This window comes from Schistosoma mansoni, assembly GCF_000237925.1.
Source record: "Schistosoma mansoni, WGS project CABG00000000 data, chromosome 1 unplaced supercontig 0076, strain Puerto Rico, whole genome shotgun sequence".
Taxonomy (NCBI): domain Eukaryota; kingdom Metazoa; phylum Platyhelminthes; class Trematoda; order Strigeidida; family Schistosomatidae; genus Schistosoma; species Schistosoma mansoni.
Window position 1 is genome coordinate 998,102 of NW_017385990.1, and position 25,259 is coordinate 1,023,360.

The 25,259-nt window shown below is 39.2% G+C and overlaps 2 protein-coding genes and 1 non-coding gene across 3 annotated transcripts; 1 reads left to right on the forward strand and 2 right to left on the reverse strand.

Annotated features, from left to right (window-relative positions):
* Smp_tRNA_01914_Gln_TTG.1.1 lies at window positions 1–67 on the forward strand. Its single transcript has one exon. It is a non-coding gene (tRNA).
* A 786-nt stretch (window positions 68–853) lies between these two features.
* Smp_087760 (ferritin, putative) lies at window positions 854–2,377 on the reverse strand. The gene is made up of 3 exons (XM_018791779.1): window positions 2,147–2,377; window positions 1,914–2,112; window positions 854–1,080 (listed from the first exon to the last, which is right to left on the reverse strand). Exons 1-3 carry the CDS (start codon window positions 2,336–2,338, stop codon window positions 950–952), a joined length of 522 nt encoding a protein of 173 aa, XP_018645099.1. The 5' UTR covers window positions 2,339–2,377; the 3' UTR covers window positions 854–949.
* A 16,782-nt stretch (window positions 2,378–19,159) lies between these two features.
* On the reverse strand, window positions 19,160–25,123 carry Smp_087750 (hypothetical protein; the record flags this gene model as incomplete). The annotated part of the gene is made up of 2 exons (XM_018791780.1): window positions 19,160–19,305; window positions 24,880–25,123. The coding sequence occupies 2 exons, from the start codon at window positions 25,121–25,123 to the stop codon at window positions 19,160–19,162; spliced, it is 390 nt and encodes a 129-aa protein (XP_018645100.1).
* Window positions 25,124–25,259: the final 136 nt, after the last annotated feature.

The following is a 25,259-nucleotide window of genomic DNA, read 5'->3' on the forward strand; positions in this document are numbered from 1 at the left end:
TCAGTGGCTGAGTGGATAACGTGATGGCGTTTGAAGCGAAAGGTACTGGGTTCGAATCCCAGAGTGAACATCTACTCTGAGATGCAGGTGCACCCAGCTGACGAGTCCCAAATAGGACGAAACGCGCGTCAAACTGGATTCCACTGCTAGTCACTATCTATTTTTGCTTACATAGGTTTGATAGTGGTAATCTTGTATATTTTAGTAATAACTTTCTATATGCATTTAAGTAATATATAATAACGTATCTGGTATTATACGCTTGAAGTGTGCAAAACACAGACACTACATAATGAAAATGTTAATATTATAAAGGAGCGAAATACATAACTCAGCAATTTAGTCATACATATTATTCAAAACAGCTAATCTATTGATACTGTAAACTACATATATACAGTGAATAGCTGATTATTCAATATCAACCACCAGTTTAATATATTCAAATGTGTTTATCAATATTTAAAGAGATAAACAGCATTACACGTTCATTACTTGTGAATCGGTGTTCGGTACATCAATCAATCACCCACATTGTTTATATCGGGTTACATCCTGCATGTTTGATGTCAGTAGTTAGCAGAAACCTACCCTTAGTCAAACCAACAGTGGTAATACCATTAAAGCAAAAGGCTAGATCAACTTACGGGAAAAACCTATTAAAGGTCAGTGGCAGACTGTGGCTCGGAAATGGCATACTGCCGAAACTAATTTCCCATGAACGACATGGCTTATGGCACTCAGAACGACTCATTCAGAAAATAACGACTGGTATATGTTAAGTTTTAGGCTTCGGCGACCAATGACCAAAAACCTCACTTGGTAACAATCTGAATCGTACTAAACGTAACTTCGGAATACATAAATTAATTAGTAAAAATCATTAAATTATACAAAATATAATTAATTGTAGCTCGAGGACAGTTTATAACAACATGCTAATACAAAATTATTGACTCTCGCCATGTAGGGTTTCTTTGTCGAAGGTGTATTCCCCAAGACCATTGCCAACACGAATGAGATTAGTAATGTAATCGGAAAGCTTTTTCATAGACTGTACCTGAATCTCCAAATATTCATCTAGAAAATAAACGAGACAATATTATACATAGTGTGGATAATTGATTGAGAATATGAATGAAAGGAACCTAATAGTTTTACGGCTAAGCTTATAGGATATTGACAACAACCTATTAAGTCACAAACTACTCTGCTTCAAATGAAATCTACCCAGGGAGTTGAGTAACTTATTTGTTGCTTCTCATCGCCAACAACATTTTCGGCGACAGCTCTAGACTTTACTAGCAAGCAGTGTAGCATCTGGTAAGCGCAATGACTTAAGTTATCACATGAATGTAGAATGCAGACAAAGGACTATCAAGACGACGGGAAAAGTTAGTAAAACCCTCTAATACATGCAAAAAATACACTAGCGCAGTTTGATTTTATTTCACACTTGCTAGAGTTTTTGTATTGACGAGGTGATTCAATGTACTGTTATGTGTATGAGGATGGTTATCGCTTTTTGCACACCCAACATCTGGAAGAACAGTCTTTGAGGGTCATACGAAGGGAACTGAGTTAGGAAAAGTCCTGGAAACTTAGGGGCGTCAATGTGTTGTTGACGAAATGACTGCTTGAGTCCGGTTACATCCGGACCAAATTTGGGTAGTCTTAGATGAGTAAGTCCACACTTGGACTAGTCTTTCGGACGTGATCCCATAAACAATATGAAGACACGACTCACATTTGTTTCCAATGAACCAGTCAATAGCATTGACTTCTGCAGACTGGAATTGAAAATCAAATCAATTTTGCAACCAAAATGAGCCAAAAAGTGGATATAACACAAGTGAGTTTAATATCGAATTCACCGGAAGACCCCATCATAGGAAACCTGACAGTGAACTTACTATTAATGAAATCGCAAAAGTGTGTATCTCTGTGCCTTTCACCAACAGCCACTAACTCCATCAGACTCTGATTGACCTTCTTCTCCAAGTCAAGAGCATCCTGCATAGCATGAAGTCCCGAATTCCATGAGAGTTGGGGAGGTGCCGATATATCTTGTAACACAATCCGACCACCCCGCATATTTTGATAAGTCATTAACTATACATAATTTAGCTGGGAACTGTTGAACTACCTTTATCGCATGTTGTCGCTCCTCTTCAGACTCGTTTAAGAAGAATTTATAGAAACCGTTCAGCGCAACGTCATCACGATTAAAATGAAAAGCCATAGTCATATAAACATAGCTGGCATATAGTTCCATATTAATTTGCTTATTAACACCAGCTTCACACTCTTCATGATAGTTCTGTCTGCACAAAGACATCTGCGTGCGTACTTTCTGAAATCACGAGTTTGAAGATGATAGAATTTAATCATGATGTGTTGTGATAAAGTTAAACAATGCGAAATTGTGTTATCGCATAATAATACTGGTAATTTATTTAAAACCATGATCACATATTATATTTTGTTCTAATTATATTGAACTTAAAGGCACACTTGACAAACAGTGTTTCATTCCATTTCAGTTTAAAAGAACAACTGGCTGCAGGGCCAGTGCTTGATTTGACATTAGTGGTCTCTAACGTGATCCAACTTCATTCAAAAAGCATCAACAGATAGCGCTTCGATCATTTGTCAAAGAATTAGATGTCCTTCATTGATGATTCGATGAGAAAATCTATGGTCAGTGGACAAGTAATTTGTCCCGGTCTTGTGGACTACTCTAGTGTCCTCGTAAATTCTCTGTTCGGAAGACATGAAAAATGAGGGCATGATTATTATAAACACCCAACTTAATATGACCAAAATCACAAAATTGAGTATTTCTTTCAGCAAAGTGAATAGTAGTACAAACATTGCCTGTATGTGTCCGATCATACCACAATTAAAGCATTTAGAATTACGAGATACACATGAAATACATGGGTAAAACTTGCTACAGAGCAAGCATTTACCACACTTGTGCTCATTTACGTGATCAACCTCACAACGTCTTGGTCAGTTGTTATCTGAATAAACTTGATTGCGCATTGGACTGGGACAAAGTAGTAAAGTGGTGGAATTCCTGATGATCTGACTAATCATTTAATGAGATTTCCCTTCCTTACCGTACTCGAAATTCGTACACTCTACATGGTACAGTAGTAGTTGCTTGAGAGCTGCGTGTGGGAATGAAATCGGCTTGTCTGGAAATGCCAGTATGTTTATTAATCTATATGCTTTTTTCGGATGAATGTAAAGAGATGATCCACAATATTAATATCCTCAGCATCTCTGTTGGTCATAGCCCAGATTTCGAACCATTTCGTGCAGTCTTCAAAAGTTTAAGAATTTGAATGAATGCCAAACTGTTCCATCTCAGGCTCCATCCCAACGACAATGTGGTAATTTCGAGTATTTAAATAATTGTGCAATTTAGGATTCCCAGAAATAAAGTAATTTACCTAAGACATATGAGCACGAACGGACGTATTGTATTTGGAATTCGAATTCAGTCATTCATCAAGGGCAAAGGAATCATCAGTTTGCACAAACTCTACAGCTAGCTACTTGTATACATCAAGATACTGGTTACTCAACAGAACGAACATGACGTACATAACGTTGATCAAAACCAAGTGGTCAGTTGATTGTAAACTCGTACGAATTATTCGAGTTTAAGACGGAAGAATACTTTATACAAAGTCAAAAAGATTCCAGCATCGATATTGCACAAGTCATTGCGTATTGACCATAGGATTCTAATGCCTTTAACAGCTATTGAGCGGCAATGTACGGTAGTCTTTAAGTTTTGGCTAGCGATGGCTCATCGATCATTGTTTGTCTGGTTTACCGGGAGCTCCGTGTTTTTTCTCCTGGTATGTACGTTCGCTTTTGTGCTCGATATGCACCGTAATGCACTTGGGATCTTATTTATTGACTGATTTGAACACATTAATATTGGTACAAGGGGACACCAGATACATATGTGCCACACAATAACAATGACAGTGGAAAGAGATAGTGCAAGGTGTGTATAAAAGAAGAAAGAACAATAACGACCACAAATTAGTGTATCGTAGTGAAAAAATATTATTATTAGGAGAGACAGAAAGATAAAACCAGTAAGAATTGTTTCAGTCAAAGTATTTAAGGCCTTTTTATATGAGGAAAGTAAAAGAGGGTCACAGCAGGATCGCCACTGGCCTCTTTTCTCGGCCATATCTGATAACGTCCCTAGATACTGTGTCGCACCACCTCTCGAGCCAAAACCAGGGATTCGAAAAGGGTCAACAGAAGCCAGTGCTGTACAGCTTTCTTTCATACCACGACACCATGTCGAACACTGACCACCTATCCACTTTTTCCAACCAGTCCCAGAGTCGGCAAATAATGCACAACCTTGAATTCTCGGAGAAGACATCCGTAGAACATGTACAAGCCACCGAAGTCGATGATTCAAGATGATGACACTAACTGAATTATCCCTTTGCGCCTGAACACATGATGCCGAACCTCTGCATTACTAACATCGTGTTGCCACTGGGTGTCAGCAATCCTTCGGAGACAACGATGATCGAGCACAGAGAGTCGATTAAACCCTCAACTCGGAGAACCAGGTTTCACAAGCATAGAGCAAATCTGCTCTCACCGACGCGTTGTAGATCCGAGCTTTTACAGCCAGACTAACACCACGAAGGCGCTAAGGATGGCTCTGATTGGCATAAGCCTCTCTGGCTTTTACTATACGTGCATCGGTCTCATCACTCACGCCACCATCAGCAGCTACCTAGATACACAAACTTCTCAACTACTTCAATCTGCTCAGTACCCACGGTGAGTACAGAATCAGGGTCCTGCCAGTCTTTTAGAAGTACTTTGCACTTGGAAGGTGCAAAGCACATACAATACCTACGGACACTGATTGCCAACTGATTAAGTGCGGATTGCATGTCTTGGGCATTATCGCACAGTAGGGCAATATCATCCGCATACTCAAGGTCGAGAAGTAATAATAATAATATATTTCTGCAAGGGCAGGTACACGCCAGTTTTACAGGCATGATCTACAAGTTACAACATACACTGGTCCACAGTATGCATCCTAAACAGGGTTGTTTGGTAAATATAATCTACAAAAGTTTATAGCGGTTCATTCGTTCAGATATACTGTGTTTTCTTTCTTCAGGCAACAGACCCACACCGCCATTACTTACATCCATCAGAGCTGTTTCCAGAATGTCATCGATGGCAAAGTTGAAGAGAAATGGTGAGATCAGGCAACCCTGCCTAACCTCATTGCTTGAATAGGTCAGTGGAGAAAGGTAGTTGTATGCCCTCACTCTGCCTGAGGTGTTTGTATATAGCGCTCTTGGCATGTTAATAAACTTTTGGGGCACACCCTTCTTCAATAGACAATTCCAGAGAGCGGTCCCATCCAACGAATAGAAGGCAGCCTCGATGCCAAGAAACACTACGATTGTTGGTCTGTGATAAGTATGACAGTGTTTTAACATTTGACGGAGGGTGAAGATGTGATCAATGCATCCTCGACCAGAACGAAATCCAGCCTGCTTCTTGCGAGTAAATCTTTCTCGGGTTTTGAACAATCTGCTAAGTGCGACGGAAGCCAATAGTTTGGACGCCATCGGAAGTAGACTTATTTCTCGATAGTTGTGACAGAAACGACGTGAACCCTTTTTAAAGATATGGACAACTGTCTACTCGTTCCATGATGTTGGAACACGCTTTAACTGCCAAACCTTTGCAAATAATGTGGTCGGTTCCTCATTAAGAAAGTCAACACCACCTTTAAAAAGAGCTGGAGGTAAGTCATCTTGGTCTGTTGATTTGTAGCGTTTCAAGAGTTGGAGTTCCTTGCGAACTTCCACCTCATCTAGGGGAGCAGTTGCCACAAGCCATGGAGGATAGGACAGTCTGATCGATGCTGCCGGAGCAGCAGGCCAGTTGAACTGCCGTTCGGAGAATCCTACCCATCGTCCATGTCGATAGATGCTAGCGATTGGCATCCTGTCATCCTCACAGCTTGTTTCACTCACACCAAACTTCTTGCTGCCAGTGGCTCCAGTGAGTTGAAGGAGCTTGAGGCAGTTACCAGATGCAACTGCTGCCTCCAACCCGATGGCACGCTCCGACCACCAGGCTTCTCAATCCACACGCAAACTTTGTCCAATTACATCACGTATCAGCCTTCGTTTGTGGTCATACCCACGGTCACCCGGAGTAGACCTACGGGCTTCAGTGAGTTTTAAGGAGCTCGAAGAAGCCCATTACTTATAAGCGAGATGTTTTACGAAGCCACAAACTCCTTTACTCACCATTTTTATGGCGTCTTGCAATCGCAATCAATGTTCATCTATACTTTTCGGTGAGTTGTTAGCTAGCTCTGAACTTAGCTGAGTTTCATATTTAGTTGCAACAGAAGCTGCGACCGTTTTTCTGACATCGATCCGTTTAGGACTATGAATTCTTTGGTCACTGAAAAGTAAGGTAAGATTGGCGCAGAGATGGACAATCAGAATTCGGATAGATGGTCAAAATAAGCATGGTCAGAGTTCAGATAGCCATTTCAAAAGGAGCTGAAGTCTTGTACACAACCACACCAGAGGTAGCTGATCACGATATGATCAATCTGAGTCCAGGCTTCAGATGCAGAGGGTGGACGCTAGGTGGTACATCTGTTCTCACTTTTGTGAGAATAGAAAAGAGCGGATAAGAAGTGTAGTACACAAAAAATAATAATAATTAAGGTTATCAAATGAATGTGAATTGTTTGAATATTAATGGAAGCTAGAATGATATTCCCAGTAGTAATTGCCATTTAATTTTATTTCTGTGTGGGTTGTGAGGCTGCCCAAATGTCAAGACCGAAACATATGGTTTACTTAGGGGGCCGCAATTCGACCTAAATGTTTAATCCACAAGACAGTGAAGCATTGTTAGAAGATGTAGTCTCATGGGAGACGGTGACCAACAATAGGTTCATACGCTATTTGTTTCCTTAGGATTTTGGAGCCCATATGAACCAATGGCTCGGAATTCGGGCTTTACAACTCCCTTAAGGTCGAAACTCCGTGTCCATCAACCCCGCTAGAGCTCCAGACATTCGCTTTTCGTCCCCTCAATTTCGTGAACAACAGTAACGCCACGAGAAGGCAGTGAGTAGGACTTCCATGGAAGTAGTTATATTCACGTGGCCATGTGATGGAATTTCGGTAGAGTGAGCTGACTCTCCTCAATCACCTGTACCACGGTATTTGTGAGAAGCACTTAGAAACATTTGCAAGCAAATGCGACATTCTAGATCATTTAGATACTTTGATATCTAGGAGTGGACCAAAATTTCACAGTCTACTGATAAATTAGTGGGACAGGAATAACCATGAAGATACCACCAGTATTGTAGTTTGACAACTCTTTACCAGTAACACCTATAATCGAATCGTGCCCACCCAGTTAAAAGCAGAAGTCAGAAGCGAATAGGTTGGAAGATATGTTTGAAGCGTTATCAATATATCGAGAAGCGATTGATTTATTTGGCTAATGTTCGTAGGAGACGTTTCCCACGCCGTTCTGTCACGTGATCTGGTGCGGATGCACGACCGAGCGCCTTCAGCTAAACAAGTCCACTTAAACTAATGTGGTCAGCATCCAATGTCGAACACTTATAAAGCTATTGATTTTGGGGGGATTATTTACAGCTACAGATCACTCCCCCTTAGTGAGGTAGTGATGACCCTACTATGTGGCCAGTCAGAAGCTTAAACCCAACAAGTTTGTCGTTGGTTAACACTCTTCTGATAACCTGCTATGTTTACCAGTGTCTGGTCGTCTTTCCTTACTATAAAGAGCCATGAAATACAATATAACAATCGTAAAGCAAAATACAATCGAGATATCGGTTCTTTATAGACTTCATCGTTCTTTTCCAGCCGTCCTGGAAAAAAAAAATAGAACGTGTAAGTGCATGTCGAAATATACTCATACTTGCGTAAAGACACAAGGTGAGCGGAAAAAAAGTAAATAAACTAATACGCTTGCAACAGCGTAAAAGCGATCGAAAAAATTGGTGTTTTGTTTTTTTATTAAAAAAGTGAAACGCTTATTAGTAAAAGAAGTTGCTTTTTTGGGATTAAAAATGTATAAATGAGCATATTACATTTTTTTCTATAATATATAACACGAAGGAAAGTCGGGATAAAGTTTGTGTCCTACGTGCAAGGGTAGTTTAAATGTTCTGGAAATCTTACTCTTCTTCCAGAACGCGTTATCTTAAGTTTATTTTCACACGCTGACGAAGTATCAAGGTGTGTTTCGGCTGTCGAACGGGGTACTACAAGTGTAGGAACCGTGTCGTTCGATTGTACTGAAGGAAAACCGACGTGGATAAGATTTCCTTTTAAGTACGCTGCTTTGAGGCGATCGATACTGATGCTATCGTTCGTGCCATTCTCATCAACTATATAATACTTGGGTTCACGTTGAAGAACTTTGAAGGGTCCTTCGTATGCTGAATCGAGAGGTCGTCAATGTGAGTCTCGACGAACGAAAACATGTGACTATGTCATAAGTCAGGTTGAACGAAAACATCAGTTGATTGAGGTCGAATGTGAGCAGGTTTAACTGAACGCATTGCGTTTGTAAGCTTGCTCGTGTAGGAGTTTAGATCCATGTTCAATGAAGAAGATGAAGGATTCACAAATTCTCCTGGAAGTCTTAGTGTTGTTCCATAAACGAGTTGAGATGCAGTGTATCCGATATCAGCTTTCACCGCAATGCGGATACCTAGCAAGACGAATGGAAAAGCGCATATCCACTGTGAAACGTTAGCAGCTGATAGTGAAGCTTTTGGTTGCCGATGAAAACGTTCTAGCAACCCGTTTGCTTGTGGGTGGTAGGCGGTCGTTCGGAAGCGAGTGATTCCTAGTAGTGTGGTCAGACAACGGAAAAGTTCAGATTCGAACTGCCGTCCGCGGTCTGTAGTGATGGTTGAAGGGCACCCGAAATTTGCTACCCATCGTTCGACGAAAGCGCGAGCCACTGTTTCATCAGTGATGTCCTTAATAGGTACTGCTTCTGGCCATCGAGTGAAACGGTCTACGCATGTTAAGAGACATGATTATCCATTTGAATCTGGTAAGGGTCCTACCAAATCCAGATGAACATGGTCGAAACGACCATCAGGGGTTTTGAAAGAGCCTAAGGGACATTTGTTGTGCCTAATTACCCTAGATTTCAGGCAGCTTACACAGGAGCGTGCCCACTCCCTCACGTCTTTATTCATGACAGGCTAGCAAAACCGTTCGGCTATGAGCTTGATGGATGCAGGAACACCTGGATGAGAAAGATTGTGCAACGTATTAAAGACATTGTGTCGATAATGTTTTGGTACGATTGGACGATCCCTACCTGCATATGTGTCTCAAAGTAAGGTTTCCTTACCTGTTCCCATCTGTTTGATACGCAGTTTTAGAGTTGTTGAGGACAGGTCGTGCTGAAGATCAGTGTCTTCTTTTTGAAGCTCAGAGAGTTTAAGAAGGTTTATTCCTTGGAAACTGTTCGAGGAACTAACACGAGACAAAGCGTCTGCGACTACATTGTTAGCTCCAGAAATGTGTTGTATGTCTGAAGTAAACTGCGAAATGTAGTTCAGTTGTCGAGACTCTCGAGGTAAGTACTTGTCTGAGGATGAGCTTAAGGAGAAGGTAAGAGGTTTATGATCGGTAAAAAGTGTGAATTCCCTTCCTTTGATGGAATGTTGGAAATGCCGTACAGCACAATACATAGCTAGGAGTTCCCTACCGAACGTTCTGTACCCCGATTCCGCGTCTAGCAACCGTCTCCGGAAAAATCCTAATGGTTGACAAGAGTGGTTAACTCATTGTTGTAAGACTCCTCCGATTGGTGAGTCGGGTGCATCTACGGCGATACTAATGGGCGCTTGAGTGTCTTGACATGCGATCAGAGTTGCCGTAGCGATATGTTCCTTAACTGTAGAGAATGCTTTTCGAGCGGTGTCGTCTAGACTAATTGATTTCGCATCTCCACGAAGTTGGTCGATTAACGGTTTCATAAAAGATGCGCATTTAGATATGAACCGTCTGTAGAAACTTACAAGGCCGTTAAAAGTTCGCAATTGCTTAACCGTGGTCGATTCTGGGTAATCCATAATGGCCGCCACTTTGCTTCTAAGAGGTCGGATGCCTTGAGCATCAGTGGTGTGTCCTAGGAAGTCTAAAGAGTTTGTTCCGACCTGGCATTTCCGAATGTTGATCATAACGCCATTCCTTTGAAGTCGTTCGAAAACAATGTCCAGATTCTGGAGATGTGATTCTCTGTCCGGACTTGCTGTGAGACAGTCATCAACATACGCATGAACGAAGTACAGACCTCGGAAGACGTCGTCTACGAACCTTTGAAAAGTTTGAGCCGCATTTCTTAGACCGAAGGGCTTTCGTAGAAATTCGTAGAGGCCGAAAGGAGTTATGATGGAGGTTTTCGGGATGTCGTCAGTAGCCATAGGGATTTGGTTATGAGCTTTAACCAAATCGATTTTCGGAAAGACAGTTGTACCATTCAAGGTAGCTGTTAAATCGTGAATGTGGGGCAACGGGTAACGATCGAGAATGGTTTCAGCATTCAGACGCCGATAATCACCCGTTGGACGCCAATCATTTTTAGGGACCATGTGCAAGGGAGATGACCATGGGCTACTTGACGGTCGAATCATCCCTGAGTCTATCATGTGGTCGAATTCGTTTTTAGCTGACTTGAGCTTTTCGGGAGCCAGTCGGCGTTCTCTCAAGAATACAGGTAGTCCTGTAGTCGTGATGTAATGTGTAACATTGTTGGTTGCACACGGCAATTTCGGTTGTGGTTGATACATCCCAGAGTATTTATCGAGTAACGATTGATATAATGGGTCTATGGCGTGCTTACTTGTGACTGGAGATAATCTGCAACCAGAAAAAGGAGTTATGCAAACAGATAATTTAGTGTTTCCGTCTATTAACCTTTGTGAGCGTGTGTCGATGAGTATATTGTGGTAATGTTACAGGTTTATACCAATGATTGGCATAGAAACATCTGCGACCACGAAAATCCAGTGTATGGGTTTGCGTAAACCCACGTTAAGGTAGACGTACCTTTTACCATACGTGGCGATCGGTTTTCCGTTTGCCGCCTGTAAGCTTAAAGCAGACTCGTGAAGCATGTCGTTAGAATTCGCAGAAAGAACGCTAACTTCTGCGCCAGTATCGACGAGGTAGCGAACTTTCGTTATCACATCCGTGACGTATAAGAGTCGTCTATGTTCGCCGGTTACGGCTGCCGTTAACGCGTGCCAGATGGGAAGATTCCTGGACTGTTTTTCGTGCCATTCGATTTCGAGGCCGGATAACTGCAGGGTTTTCTGCAATTTCTAGAAGACTTGCCATACTGGCGCGTCTCGGTATTCATTCGATACCACGAGATTGCCAATAAATATACTTCATCTGGACCAGCTACAGCCTTCTGATTTACAAGCTAGCGAAGGAACCAAGTAGTTGTTGGGTGCGTAATCTTATTGTGGTGGTGATCATAGTCAATCAAGATTCGACGCCATCTACATGTGGTTTGCCAAGTCTTCGAACACATTTCAACTTATGGCAAATCTTCCAAAGAAGATCACAACGGTGAGTCTATTATTTATCTACCCGCTTGTGTTTCACGTATTCGTATTGATACTTTTCAATATATAATATTCTGGCACCAACTTGATATGATGGACAACGATAAGAATAATATTAATATGATAGACTCGAAACTACAGGCAATTAGCTTTCGGCCGGTTCCTTTCATCCCCCAAGATCCAGAAGTTTGGTTTGTGGCACTGGAATCTCAATTCCAGATCCGCCGCATAGCCAACCAACGGTTCTGGAATGTTTACACGTGGATCACTTAACCGTTGTTCGTGAGGTCGTCCTCAATTCAAACGTACCAAACGTTTACGATCGTCTCAAGGAAGCAATCCTTCGACATTTCCTCTCGTCAGAAGAGGAACGATTGAGGACCTTGTTAGCATGTCACCCTATGGGTGATGCTAAACCGAGCCACCACCTCACACGCCTGCAATCTCTTGCATGAAAAACGACAGCTGACTCAGGGATTGTCAAAGAACTGTGGCTCGAGTCTCTTCTAGCTAGTATCCAACCAACCCTTACGGCTCTGCTCGAGGACACCCCACTCAACAAGGTGGCCCTCAAAACAGATAAGATCCTAGCACGAACTAGCATCCGAGAAAACTACATAGTTGCCTGAACATCACATTCAAACATCGACCTCGATGCTAGGTGACCTACGGCTCGTGGGGATAGTGATAAGTGTATCCACACCCGTCTCAGCTTCCGAGACCGATCTAATGTGCCAAAACCCTGCATTTCCTGACCCAGGTCACGTTCCGTAATGGCCGTAACAACTCGTCCTAAGCGAGTATCTTCCAAGCCACGCCAAACAGCGGTTTCGGAAGCGAGTTCAGGTTGGTACTGGTTCCACCGTGCCTTCAAGGCCGGTGCCCGCCATTGTCTAGCTCCCTGCTCATACAAGGAGGGTAACTCCTGAGCCGGCGACTAAATGCGGCCGTACTCGCCGGTCCTTCATCTCAGATTGGACGTTTATTTTATGTGCACGATTATCGCACTAACGCTAGGTACCTTGTGGATACAGGTGCCCAAGTTTCTGTCGTACCGATTGGTAACAGTAAAACTCAATCTACCATTATTCGACTACGCGCTGCGAATGGCTCAGTCATTCCTATCTATGGTACACGACAACGTATGGTCAACCTGAGCAACTGACGACAGTATGTGTGAACGTTTATCATCGCTGATGTTCCCACAGCCATATTCGGTATCGATTTCCCACAGCACTACGAATTGCTAGTCGATTCATGTAGGCTGCAGCTAATCGATACTTCGTCGAACAGAGAATTCATGGGCTTTAAAGTTCAAGCAAACGATTACTGAATCACAGGCGTATTTCATTCGCGTGACGATATATTTCACGCTTTATTCCAGAAATTCCCCAATTAACTAAACCTCTCGAGGAGATCCAACTGGTAACCAATCATGTGGTACACAACATAGTAGTTGGCGGACTGCAGTCACGGCAAAACGTAGTCGCGTGGCACCAGAGAAATTAGCTTTCGCCAAACGCGAATTTGACAACTTAATAGCTACTGGTATTATTCGTTCTTTTCACAGTCCCTGAGCCTCACCTTTTCACATAGTACGAAAAAATGAATGGGACTAGTTGGAGACCATGTGGAAACTACCGAGCATTACACGTAGTTACATATTTCAATAGCTACCCCTTCACCCACATACATGACATCACGGCATCACTCAATGGTACCACAATTTTTTCCAAAATCGTTCTGGTACGAGCATATCAGATCGCTATTGAAGACATCCAGAAAACTGCTATCACGACCCATTGCAATCTGTTTGAGTTCCTACGAATGCCATTTCGATTACGGAATGCTGCTCAAACTTTTCAAAGGTTTATCGATATCATAATACGAGACCTAGGTTCTGTTCACGTCTATAATGATGACCTGTTATTCGCATCATCAAACGTAGATGAACATTATCAGTACTATCCCAGCGCCTTTCGGATAATGAAATAATAGTCAACCCTGACAAATGTGAACTTGAGAGAACGGGAATAAGATTCTTAGGTCATGTTATTAAGCAAGAGAGTATTCTACCTTGTGAGGATAAAGTTCGTGCAGTAATGGAATACACTGTACCGTTCACACTCAAGGAGCTGAAGGCATTTCTCGGTCTGGTCAACTTCCACTGACGCCTCATTCCGCACGCCGCAGGACGGTTACGACCATTAACCGATTTACTTCACGGTAATTCACGCAAACTGGAATTAAACGATGCCACATGTGTTGCATTTTCAGAGATCAAAACGGCCCTAGCTCAAACCACACTTCTCGCGCATCCTGACCCATCAGCCACGCTTAGCATAGAGGTTGATGCATCGGATTTCGCCATAGAAGTCGTTATGCAACAGAACATCTCTGGGGGTTGACAACCCCTCGAATTTTATTCACCACGCCTCACTCTCATGGAGACGAGATATAGCGCATTTGGTCGCGAACTGCTAGCAGCCTACTGCGCTATCAAATATTTCCGGCACGCAGTAGAAGGTCGTAATTTCATCTTGTTCACTAGCCATAAGCCCTTAACGTATGCTCTGCATACCAAGTCTGACCGCTACTCACCACGAGAGTGCAGACATTTGGGCTATATCTCTCAGTTCACGACAGACCTTCGTCACGCCAAAGGCGAGCCGAACTGTGTTGCTGATGCTGTCACGTATCCCAGTGAATGCAGTTACTTTTCGAGTGCTCAATCAACCTACTATGGCCATGCCTCCACCAACTGTGTCAACTTTACGCTCTTTCTTGAGAATGGTTAGTCATTATGGAGTTTTTCTTCCAGAACTGCATCGCCTTCGTGCTCCTCCCAATGGGTTGCTGAAAAAAGATACCAAATGGTTCTGGTCATCTGAGTGCCAAGAAGCTTTCTCAAAACTAAAACAGCTCCTATCACCAAATCTTCTGCTCATACAATATGATCCAGATCTTCCCATCATAGTCGCAGCAGATGCGTCAAACCACGGAATCGGAGCAGTGATTTCACATACCTACCCAGACGGGTCTGGGAAGGCGATCGTCCACGCTGCACGGTCGCTGACTATGACAGAAAGAAACTATAGCCAGATAGAAAAAGAAGCCCTCTCTATTGTATTCGCTGTAAAGAAGTTCCACAAGATGCTATTTGGCAGACAGTTTACCTTACTAACAGACCATAAACCGCTACTGACAATTTTTGGATCCAAGAAAGGTATTCCTGTATATATAGCAAACCGTCTACAGAGATGGGCAACTACGCTGCTGAGTTATGATTTCAAGATAAAGTACCAACCAACAACAGATTTCGGACAGGCAGATGCCCTCTCAAGACTAATTAGTTTCCACACAAAACAAGAAGAGGAGGTGCTTGTGGCTTCCGTAGATGTTGAGGCCGAGGTTCACATAGTATTAGCAGACTCAGTTTCCGGACTTCCGGTCACATTCGAAGCCAGTTAAGGAGCTAGTGAGAAAGATAAGGTGTTGAAGGTTGTTTGCCGCTGCATATTCAACAAGTGGCCTTCGTCTAGACTACATTGGGAACTCTTGCAATTTTTCCGTCGACGAGATTCACTGACAGTTGTAGATTACTGCACCATGTTTGGCCACCGTATCGTTATCCCCAGAAATCTTCGAAACGAAGTCCTTAAGCAGTTCCACTGCGGGCACCCGAGGATAAGTAAAATGAAGTCATTAGCTCGAAGCTATGCATACTGGCCATCTAATACGTTGCGAAATTATTAGGTATTGCGATAGGACTACACGAAATTCTACCGATTGACCAAATTCAGATATCCTAGTTCGACCCCAATACTGTTCCCCAACTCCAATAAATCAGAACACAGCCGTTAAATGAGAATTGTTTATGGGGTCAGCAGCAGAACAAAAATGGTTTACAGACAAGGCATATTTATACAGTTAAAATGACTATGAACAGTAACCAATGGAAAGAAAGGACACGTAAAGGTTATAATTAGGACAACTCAAAATTGACCAATAGGAAAACGACACGTGAAAGTCATAGTTAGGACAACTGTAAATAATGGCCAATAGAAAATAACATGCGAAATATGTGAAGAGCCTGAAAACATACGACTTTACTTTCGAGATAATTTTGGGATATTCCTGTGAATATCCTAACACCATCAATGGACCATGATATAGAGCAAAAGTGTCGCAGTTGTTTGTCCTGTTTAGAGGCCGCAAAGAACCCAAATAAAGCTGAACCGCAACCATGGCCAAAACCAGACGGTCCTTGGCAAAGAATACACGCCGATTTTGCCGGTCCAATACAAGGCAGGAATTACTTGATTGTTGTCAACGCTTTCACAAAATGGCCAGAAGTATACGACATGCCGAAAATGATGTTAGAGAATACAATAAGAAAATTGTCAGGATTATTTGCTTGTTTTGGGGTACCCGAGATCTTAGTGACTGACAACGGCACCCTGTTCAAGTCATTTGTTTGTAAACGGTTTTGCAATGAAAATGGAATATCACATCTACAGTCTCCTCCGTACCATCCTCAGTCGAATGGCCAAGCAGAAAGATTCGTGGATACTATAAAACGAGCTCTAGTCAAAGGGGGAGGAGAGGCTATCCCAGAACAAGTAATCAGCAAGTTCCTTATGTCTTACAGAGTTACCCCCGATCCGGAAGTACTAGAAGGTAAGTCACCAGCCGAGTGTATGTTCGGAAAGAAAACCAAAACAGTCTTTAGCAGTATGTTGCCTCCTAGAAGTAAACCCACGAATGAGTATCATATGGTCACTCATAGCTTCAAGGTAGGTGAAAGGGTACTTGTTAAATCGTATCAAGGTGAAAGAAGGTGGGAACCAGGTATTATAGAACGTCGAATCGGAAGTGTATTGTATCTAATCCGGAGAAATGTCGGAACTTGTATAAGACACATCAATCAAATTCGAAGGGACGGCAGAACATTGATGCCACAAAGCCGACTCCCATTTCATTTGCTCGTGGATTCATCTCCAAAAAGCCCTCAGGCGCGCGAATGTAGAAGAGATAAACGACGCAAGGGCGAATCGACACAACCTTCGAGAGTGATGAATCGCAAAAGAAATGCGGTAACTCAATTCCAGGTGGATCCGAGAAAAAGGTCTTATACAACAGACTTTAAAGGGGGGAGGTGTGAGGATGGTCCACAGGTGAAGTCAAGGAAGCTCTAAGAAGCCCAGAAAGAGCCGGACATATTTCATCCAATCAGCTTTGGGGAGAATATTCTAGAATAACTACGTGTAGCTTCCCTATTGGACAATGCTGATAACTCGCTGTATGCGGATTGAATAACTATAGTGATGATTCTGTTTCTACCAAAAACTAAAAAAACGCCTGACAATTTTGTACCATAATCGACACTGTTTGGAATAACATTCCTTCTACTTGTCTTCTGATTTGTGACTTGGGAGGGTTATAGCATTCGACAGCTCAAGTATTGTGCGATAGACTAAGAAATCTTAGTTCAAGATATAACAGTTCTTGTTGACCTTAAATCTATCATTGTTTTGGTTGTATCTTCCACGACCAAACCATCCAGGTCAAAGAACAAATCTCCATCAAAATCATCCAACTGAACTAAAAATTTTCTTCACCATCTCAAAATAACCAAGACGGTTATTTCATACATTATTTTATAAAGAATAACAAAAACAAAACTAAAGGTAACGATGAGAAACACGTTCATTTTTTCTTCTTTATTTATTTTAATATTCTGTTAATAATAAAATGATAATAATAGACAGAGGGACATGGCAAATTAGGTAAAATGGTTTGAAAAATAATTAGAACAAGAATAAATAGTTATGATCGCATCTACAATACCAATACACACACACACACAAAAGACGGTTCAATAAACAATGGAACAATCAAATGACCATAGATTTAACTACTACTACTACATACAACATGAAAAAGGTTACACTGTATGATATAATCAGCCAAAATGATTACATAATATCACACACACACACTCACATACACGCATACACATGTTACATAATACAGGAGTCCAATTAAAGAAACAATAAAACATAAACATACCTATAGAATAATATTATTAAAACATAAAAGAAGGGATAGGAAAGAATTAACCCTCATGTATATTGATATATGAAGTGAACATATCAATAAAAATAAAATGTTATTCTTTATAGACTTATATCCCTACTCATTCTTCTCATTGATCAAATGTAGTAAGTAAGCAAGCATAGAATATAACATAATTTAATTTGACTAAAATGGTTGATAAGGCAGGAAATTAAAATATACAAAATGAACAGTTTGAATAAATGTATATTGTACAGTTATCAATGTCATAAGTTTATCCATAGAAACAAGTAGTTGCCCGCATGCGCGCGTACACACACACACGCATGCACGCACACGTACAGAGTAGTACATCAAGAGTTTTTTTTAGAAAGGAAATGTATGATTGAAAAGGTCGAAAAATAAACAAATCAAACCAAACCAAACCAACTAATAAAGACCGGGTTAAATGAAAGAAAAAACCTGACATATGAGATCATATATTGAATGGATCCATATTGATATTATGAATAATCAATGGTTAAATGATGAGCAAAACTGTGATAAGATAAGATTAAAAAAACGAAAAACAAAAACAGATTTATTGAAGAACTAATAGAGTTGATGAGAATCAACTGTAACTGAGTTATCACACACACACACACAAGTACACACGCACACCTACACACATGTACATACATACACATACATGGCAACTGAATAGTTGACGAAAAGTGAATAAATTTAAAAGAAACAATAAAGGCAGGATACATAAATATCTATCTATATATCTATATAAGCATGGTGATATTATACAAACAAAGGAGGAGAAAACAAAAAAACAAGTCATATATCGTTTGTTTGTTTACTTGGTTGTTTAAAATAAAATCTATTTTAAAAGAAAGAACATGGTAAAACAAACAAACAACAACAAGGAGAAACAAACAACCAGGGAACACAATTTTAGTACCTACATATATTGACTCAATATGGTTTCTTCTTCTTTTTCGTTTGTTCTTGTAAAAGTAGAAAGAAAACATTAGAAATTTAAAATTATTATTTGAATAAGTTATTATTCAATGGTCAATAATGGTTAATTGTTTTCTTAAAAGAGATATATAACTTAAATAAGTAGTCATTTATTTGATTTCAGTAGTAAACATGAGATCAAAAAAAGGAAAGAAAAGTTTAAAAGCAAAGATAACATTGACAATAACAGTAGTACCAGCAGCACCAGCATCAACAGCAGGAACAACAACAACAACGATGATGACAACAATCATAAGGACGAAATGATAAATGTTGACATGGATCCATTGAATAAAACAATCATATAAACTGAAAGAGGTAGGAAACTTAAGGGTTTTTTGTAAAGAACAAAAGAACAACAACATACATTCAGTGTATATGATAAGATTATACTTTATGATGATAAATAAAATATTTCATAATTATTTTGAATGCATTCTGATTGCCTGAAATACGTTTAAAACGTACACCATAATGAATTGGTTTAGCTAATTGAAATATTTCCATATCCCATATTAATAAATGTGTTTTATCTTTTGAATATAATAGTAAAGGTAATTGAGGTACATCTTGGGAGTGCTGTTGCTGGTCTTGCTGTTGTTCTTGTTGGTGAGATGTTAATGTACAGTGTTCCAGTTGTTGTTGTTGTCGTTGATGAACATCCGTATCATGAATAGGGTTATTATTACCAGTATCATTTGAAGTAGAACAAGGAGGAGAAGAAGTAGAAGTAGTAGAAGAATGAATCAATTTTGTACAACGTAAACGATATGAACTAAGAAATTCATATGAACATTGATAATGTTTTATTAACTCAATCATTTGTATTAATAATATATGTGGATCAGTTCCATGAATTGGAAGATTTAATACAAAATATAAACGACGTGGTTTCCATAATTTTTGATTTTCATTCTCACCATAATAAAAAAAATGATGATGATTATGATGATGATGTTGATCAGATGATGAGGTAGTTGTTTTACAATTTGTTATTCTCGTTGTATAAGCTGTTGTAACTGTCAATACAGATGATGTAGTTGATGAAGATGATGCTGTACATGATAGAGTTGTGTAAGTTGTAGCTTTTAATTTATGCATGTCGGAAGTTATGACTACAGTTTTCGAGGTTGGAAGGTCGAGGCAACACGGTTCGACTCCGATCTTTTCTATAATAAAACAATTCATAAGAATAAGTAATTGATGATTACAAAGAGTGAAATGTAACTATAAATAGAAAGAATGAACGGTAAGTTAATAAATAAAAACACTGGTTAAATCCGTTTTATCTTTATCAAAGTATTACTGCATACGAAGTGAGAACGAAGCGGGGGGGGAATACAAAAAGCACCAAGAAACATAACGTGTACTTTATGCAAAAAAAAAGCTGTGCAGTAAACTTTTAAATGAGTATAATAGAATTAACATGTTGTTACAACAAACAAACAAGCATATATATATATATATACATAAGATGCAAAACAAAACAAAACAGTTTAAATGTAGTTGAATCTTAATGAAATTATATAAAGAAAAAAAAACAACAACTGGTGAATTCGTCAGCTGGATGTACCTGCATCTCAGATTCAAACAAACAACACTAAATGAATCTAAACTTCACCCCATTGCACAAGAAAGTGGCTATCAGGACTCAGTAGCTGAGTAGATAACGTGATGGCGTTTGAAGTGAAAGATACTGGGTTCGAGTCCCAGAGTGGACATCAACTCTGAGATGCAGGTACATCCAGCTGATGAGTCCCAAATAGGACGAAACGCACGTCAAACTGGATTCTACTGCTAGCCACTATCCATCTTTGTTTACCATGCTTGTGAATTAAGACTATATCGAGGCAATACACACAGTATGCACAACAACACTCTCGCAACGAGAAGGCAGCCATTAAGAATATCCATTCAAAAGAAATGAAAAGAGCCCAAACAATACTAAATGGATTTAAACTAGTGAATTCATTGAACATTTTAATCGGTTTAACCTATGATAACTTAATAATTACGAACGATCGAGATGAATCTAAATAGGAATGGAATCTATCATGAACTCAATAAGGTAGCATACACACAAACACACAACCTCTCTCAATGGTAAATCCTCAACAAATGAACCCAAAAAGAAGGGATCAGTATAGAAAACTTGATATTCAACATAGACCAATCGAAATTAAACAACTCTGTAAGTATGTATGTATAGCAATAAAAACATGACATCGGGTAGGGAAATTAGTGAACTTGAAATGGTAGCAACTAATCAGAAAAAAATCATGGTTATGCAGAAATGTGAATTGGAAAAAAAATGTGTTCGAGGTTATCTCATTACAGAAGGGGAAATTAGCATGTAATAACAGAAGTCAAATAACCTATCTTCTATTTCAAAAAAAAAACAATCCAAAGTCGATGATATAGACACTCTTCAAGTCATGTTTCATCTCATAACCTACATGCCAGGTCAAACTTAGGGATATTTAATTCTGACGGTAAGTATATGGGATGTACGATTATTAAGTTTTTTTTTATAGATTACTTCTACATCTTCAAAAGTTTCTAATCTCAAACAAACCACTAGATCCAACTCAATTTTAACAAACGATTCTGTATTCCCCTCAAAAAAGAAATTCTATTCATATTCAGATAAAAACTGTTGCTAAAGAAACATATAAATAGAATAAACAACATAGGATATAACTTAAGTACTCCAGATGGAATGTATACATATACCACTTTATAAGGATCCATGAAACTATAATTCTATACAACGTGTTCCAAATTATGAAAAGTAAATCAATAACAACAAAAAAAAACTTATAGATTTCAGTTTAGTTAAATGTGTGCATGTGAAAGTTCTATTTGAAATGTATAATTTTGAACAGTTCGGCACCTTCGTAAACAATAACAATTTTGATGCTTCAGTTCACAAGTTAACTTCAGTGAAGTAATGTGTATCTATATTTGTTTAATATGGAATTCATCAGTACTACAAATTGATAACTTCGTTGTCAAGTTTTAGATAATGGCCTTTGAGGCATCACAGTAAACATGTTACTACTTGGATTATTGAGTCAATTTGTTTGGCTTTACGAAAATTTCACTTGATTCATTTACACTAATTGAGTTATTCTTGACTTTGATCGGTTAACATCTAAAGGTGATACATTTAATAGAAGTAATGAAAATTTCGAGTGTAAATTCCTGGTGAGCCGGTCTTGATGAAAGTTTTGTTAAAATTTCACCAGAGATAAAGTCAATCTATGATGTAGGTGGGAAGATCCAAACAAACCATACTAAGTAAATTTCAACTTCACCCCATTGCACAAGCAAGTGGCTATCAGGACTTAGTGGTCAAGTGGATAACGCGATGGCGTTTGAAGCCAGCGGTACTGGCTTCGAGTACCAGAGTGAACATCAACTCTGAGATGCAGGTACATCCAGCTGACGAGTCCTAAATAGGACGAAACGCGTGTCAAGCTGGATTCCACTGCTAGCCATTATCCATCTTTGCTTACCATGCTTGTGAACTTAGGCTATATCGAGGCAATATGCACAGTATGCACATATGCCAATTAGAGACTGACCAGTTGCAGTCCTAAAAACATTAATGGGAAGATTCAAACAAACAATACTAAGTAAATCTATGATGTAGACTACAAATCAATCAATCAATCAATCATGAAAAATTGTATTAATCATCTAGAGTGATACAATGGATCAACATAGACAATGGATATATGTATTGTTCAGATGAGTTCTGGTTATTCTATACACATAAGATCTACTTGTTATTTCGAAGTGAAAATATTGATAAGGAAAATTGTATTACCTGTTTTATTTATTTAAACACATAAATATTGGTACAAAGGGGGCATCAGATATATATGCGCCACACAAATCTCATTTGATTTGTTTGAGGGCTGTGATACTGCCCAGGTGCCCAAAATGAAGCAGGTGATAACCCGTTGGGGATAAGACTATACTTAAACAAGTGAGTAGGGTTACTCCACTGGTATGAAGTTAAAAAAAAACACTGTAATAGGAATGACAATTTATTTTTCAATATACTATACACTTACAATGTTTTCTAAAAATAGTAGAATAGAAGATTAAATGAGAGAAAAAAAAGTGAAAAAATAAATACATCCATTATAATCTGATCACACATATACTTGTCAAGAACATTTATAAATAAAAATAAAAGGTCAACTAAACTGGAAATAGGGGTCATTATCAAAGAAAGAACGAGGTCCATGCTTCATTCAAAACCTAAAAGACATGTGTCACATCCTACTGCGTTTACCAAATAAACTATGTGTGTGTGTGGTCACACATACATAGGGAGGAGCAATTGTGATCTGATAATTAGGGTAGGTGGACATATACCAAACTGGTTGCAGAAACAAATAGAATCAAATGACCCGATAAGAGTAGAGGATACACATCTATACATCTACACATAATCGAAACAGGCCATAAAATTGATCTTAACTCAGCTTTTGTGGTGTTGTATAAAAGTGTAAAGGGCGTATATTGAAACCTTAGCCATACGAAAATTCAAACCCCCTTTGTGTATTCAAAAACAGTTTGTTCTCTCCTTAAACGTACCCGGGGTAATATTAGCTCATTATCCTGAGTGATTAGGTGTCAAATTGTTTTCACATTATTATTATTATTATTATTATCCTTGTCTATTCTTACCCCCATTTCCAGTCTAGTTGACCTTTTATTTTTATATATAAATGGTCTTAACAACTATATTATGTGTGATCAGATTGTTCGAAATGTATTGCGCTAATATCTCATCACACAGTTCTGATAATCTTCATCTTCTTATTACACTAAGGATATATCCTTAATGAGTGTTAAACAATGAGAGTCTACACAGTAAAATTGTTGCATGCCGGAGATGTTTATGTTGAACATGATGTGTTTACACAACATCAACAACAAAAAACAACAACACACACATACAAGCACTAACAATAACTATAGAATATACAAATGTTTGAAAGAGTAAAGAAATAAAAAGTGTATGAAATACACCCGAGGGGGGGATAAACTATCACTACAATCACAACAACAAACAAAGAAATGTGTTCGTTCATATGCAAATACTATAAAATCCACATTAGATTTATAAATAAAACCAGTTTGCAGTTATTAGTCTACGCTCAGTATGACTGATTGACTATTGGCAGTTAGTGGGATGAAAAGTCTTAAAGAATAATAAGGAATTCATTAGACAACTTTAAAACTAAACTGATCATATGACTACATATTCTCAATAGTTTTTCTTGGTCTAGAGGCTAAGTACTCGCGCGCGAGACCGATAGGTCCTGGGCTTTAATCCTGCGCGGCAGGATAGTGGATGCACACTGCTCAGGAGTCCCACAACAGGACGAAACGGTCTTCCAGTGCTTCAAGATTTTCCATGGTGGTCTAGTTTTAATTGACTCATGAACTCAGTGTTATTAGGTGAAATAATATAAGGAGGGTTGTTTTACTTGACGTCTATTTGAGCCATTAAAGTTGATGCTTGAAAATCAATTGAATGATTGTCTCAACAACGCTAGAACATGAATAACTGAACCTCACTATAGGTAGTTACTATCGGAGATGATTATTTTCACAATGAAAAAGATGATCAAATCCAGAACACTATTGAACATCCTTCCAATTACATAGAAGAAATGCTAATATCGCAGAATCGTATGAAACACATCTTTTTATGGCATGCGTGATGCTACAATGCAATAGTCGGAAATGAATCCTGATACTAAGTTTCATGGTAGATGGTACTCGTCATGAAGATCCATCTGGAATCTTGAGAGAACTGATACTACCCACCGGATTTGAACTAGCATTGTCAAGCTTCAGTTCCTTCAAAATTGTAAACACGCCTTGCTGGAAAGTTGCAACTACCAAGAAATATGAGTCTAGGGATCATACAACCGATTGCTTTCGACTATCAAACAATGAAACTATTTATTTAACAGTAGATCAGTATAACAAAGTAGTAGACTAATCAATCAAAATACTAACACTTAATATGTAAAAATAAAAAATAAAGGAATAGAAGAAAGAAGTAAAGTAAAACTTACTTTGACAACCATCACCAGCGATAGATTGATTATTAACCGGTGTGTTATTAGTGGAAAACTCATATCCATGATGATGTGGATAATGGTGAAGAGGTGCAGGCTGTTGTTTTAATTTATCAGTATCTAATTCACTAGATAATGATCGTTTGGATTTTGATATTAAATCCTTACGTTGTTGTTGTTGATGTTTTCCAGGTTCCATAGTTATCCATGGATCTGGATTAACTGACACAAGACATTTCATTGTGTCATGACTATTATCATCATCATTCACTTCATCATTATTATCATGATGATGTTGTGCTGTAGATGGATGACTAGATCTTGTTGGTGATGATGATGTGGAATGTGTTAATGATGAAGTATGTAATCGATTAGAT

Bases quoted from the DNA above. Each gene is read 5' to 3' on its own strand.
- Smp_087760 (XM_018791779.1), bottom strand. From the start codon at position 2,338: ATGTCTTTGTGCAGACAGAACTATCATGAAGAGTGTGAAGCTGGTGTT. The intron at 2,113-2,146 runs GTAGTTCAACAG...AATTATGTATAG, and splicing joins AGCGACAACATGCGATAAAG to TTAATGACTTATCAAAATAT. The intron at 1,081-1,913 runs GTAAGTTCACTG...TTTATTTTCTAG, and splicing joins CTTTTGCGATTTCATTAATA to ATGAATATTTGGAGATTCAG.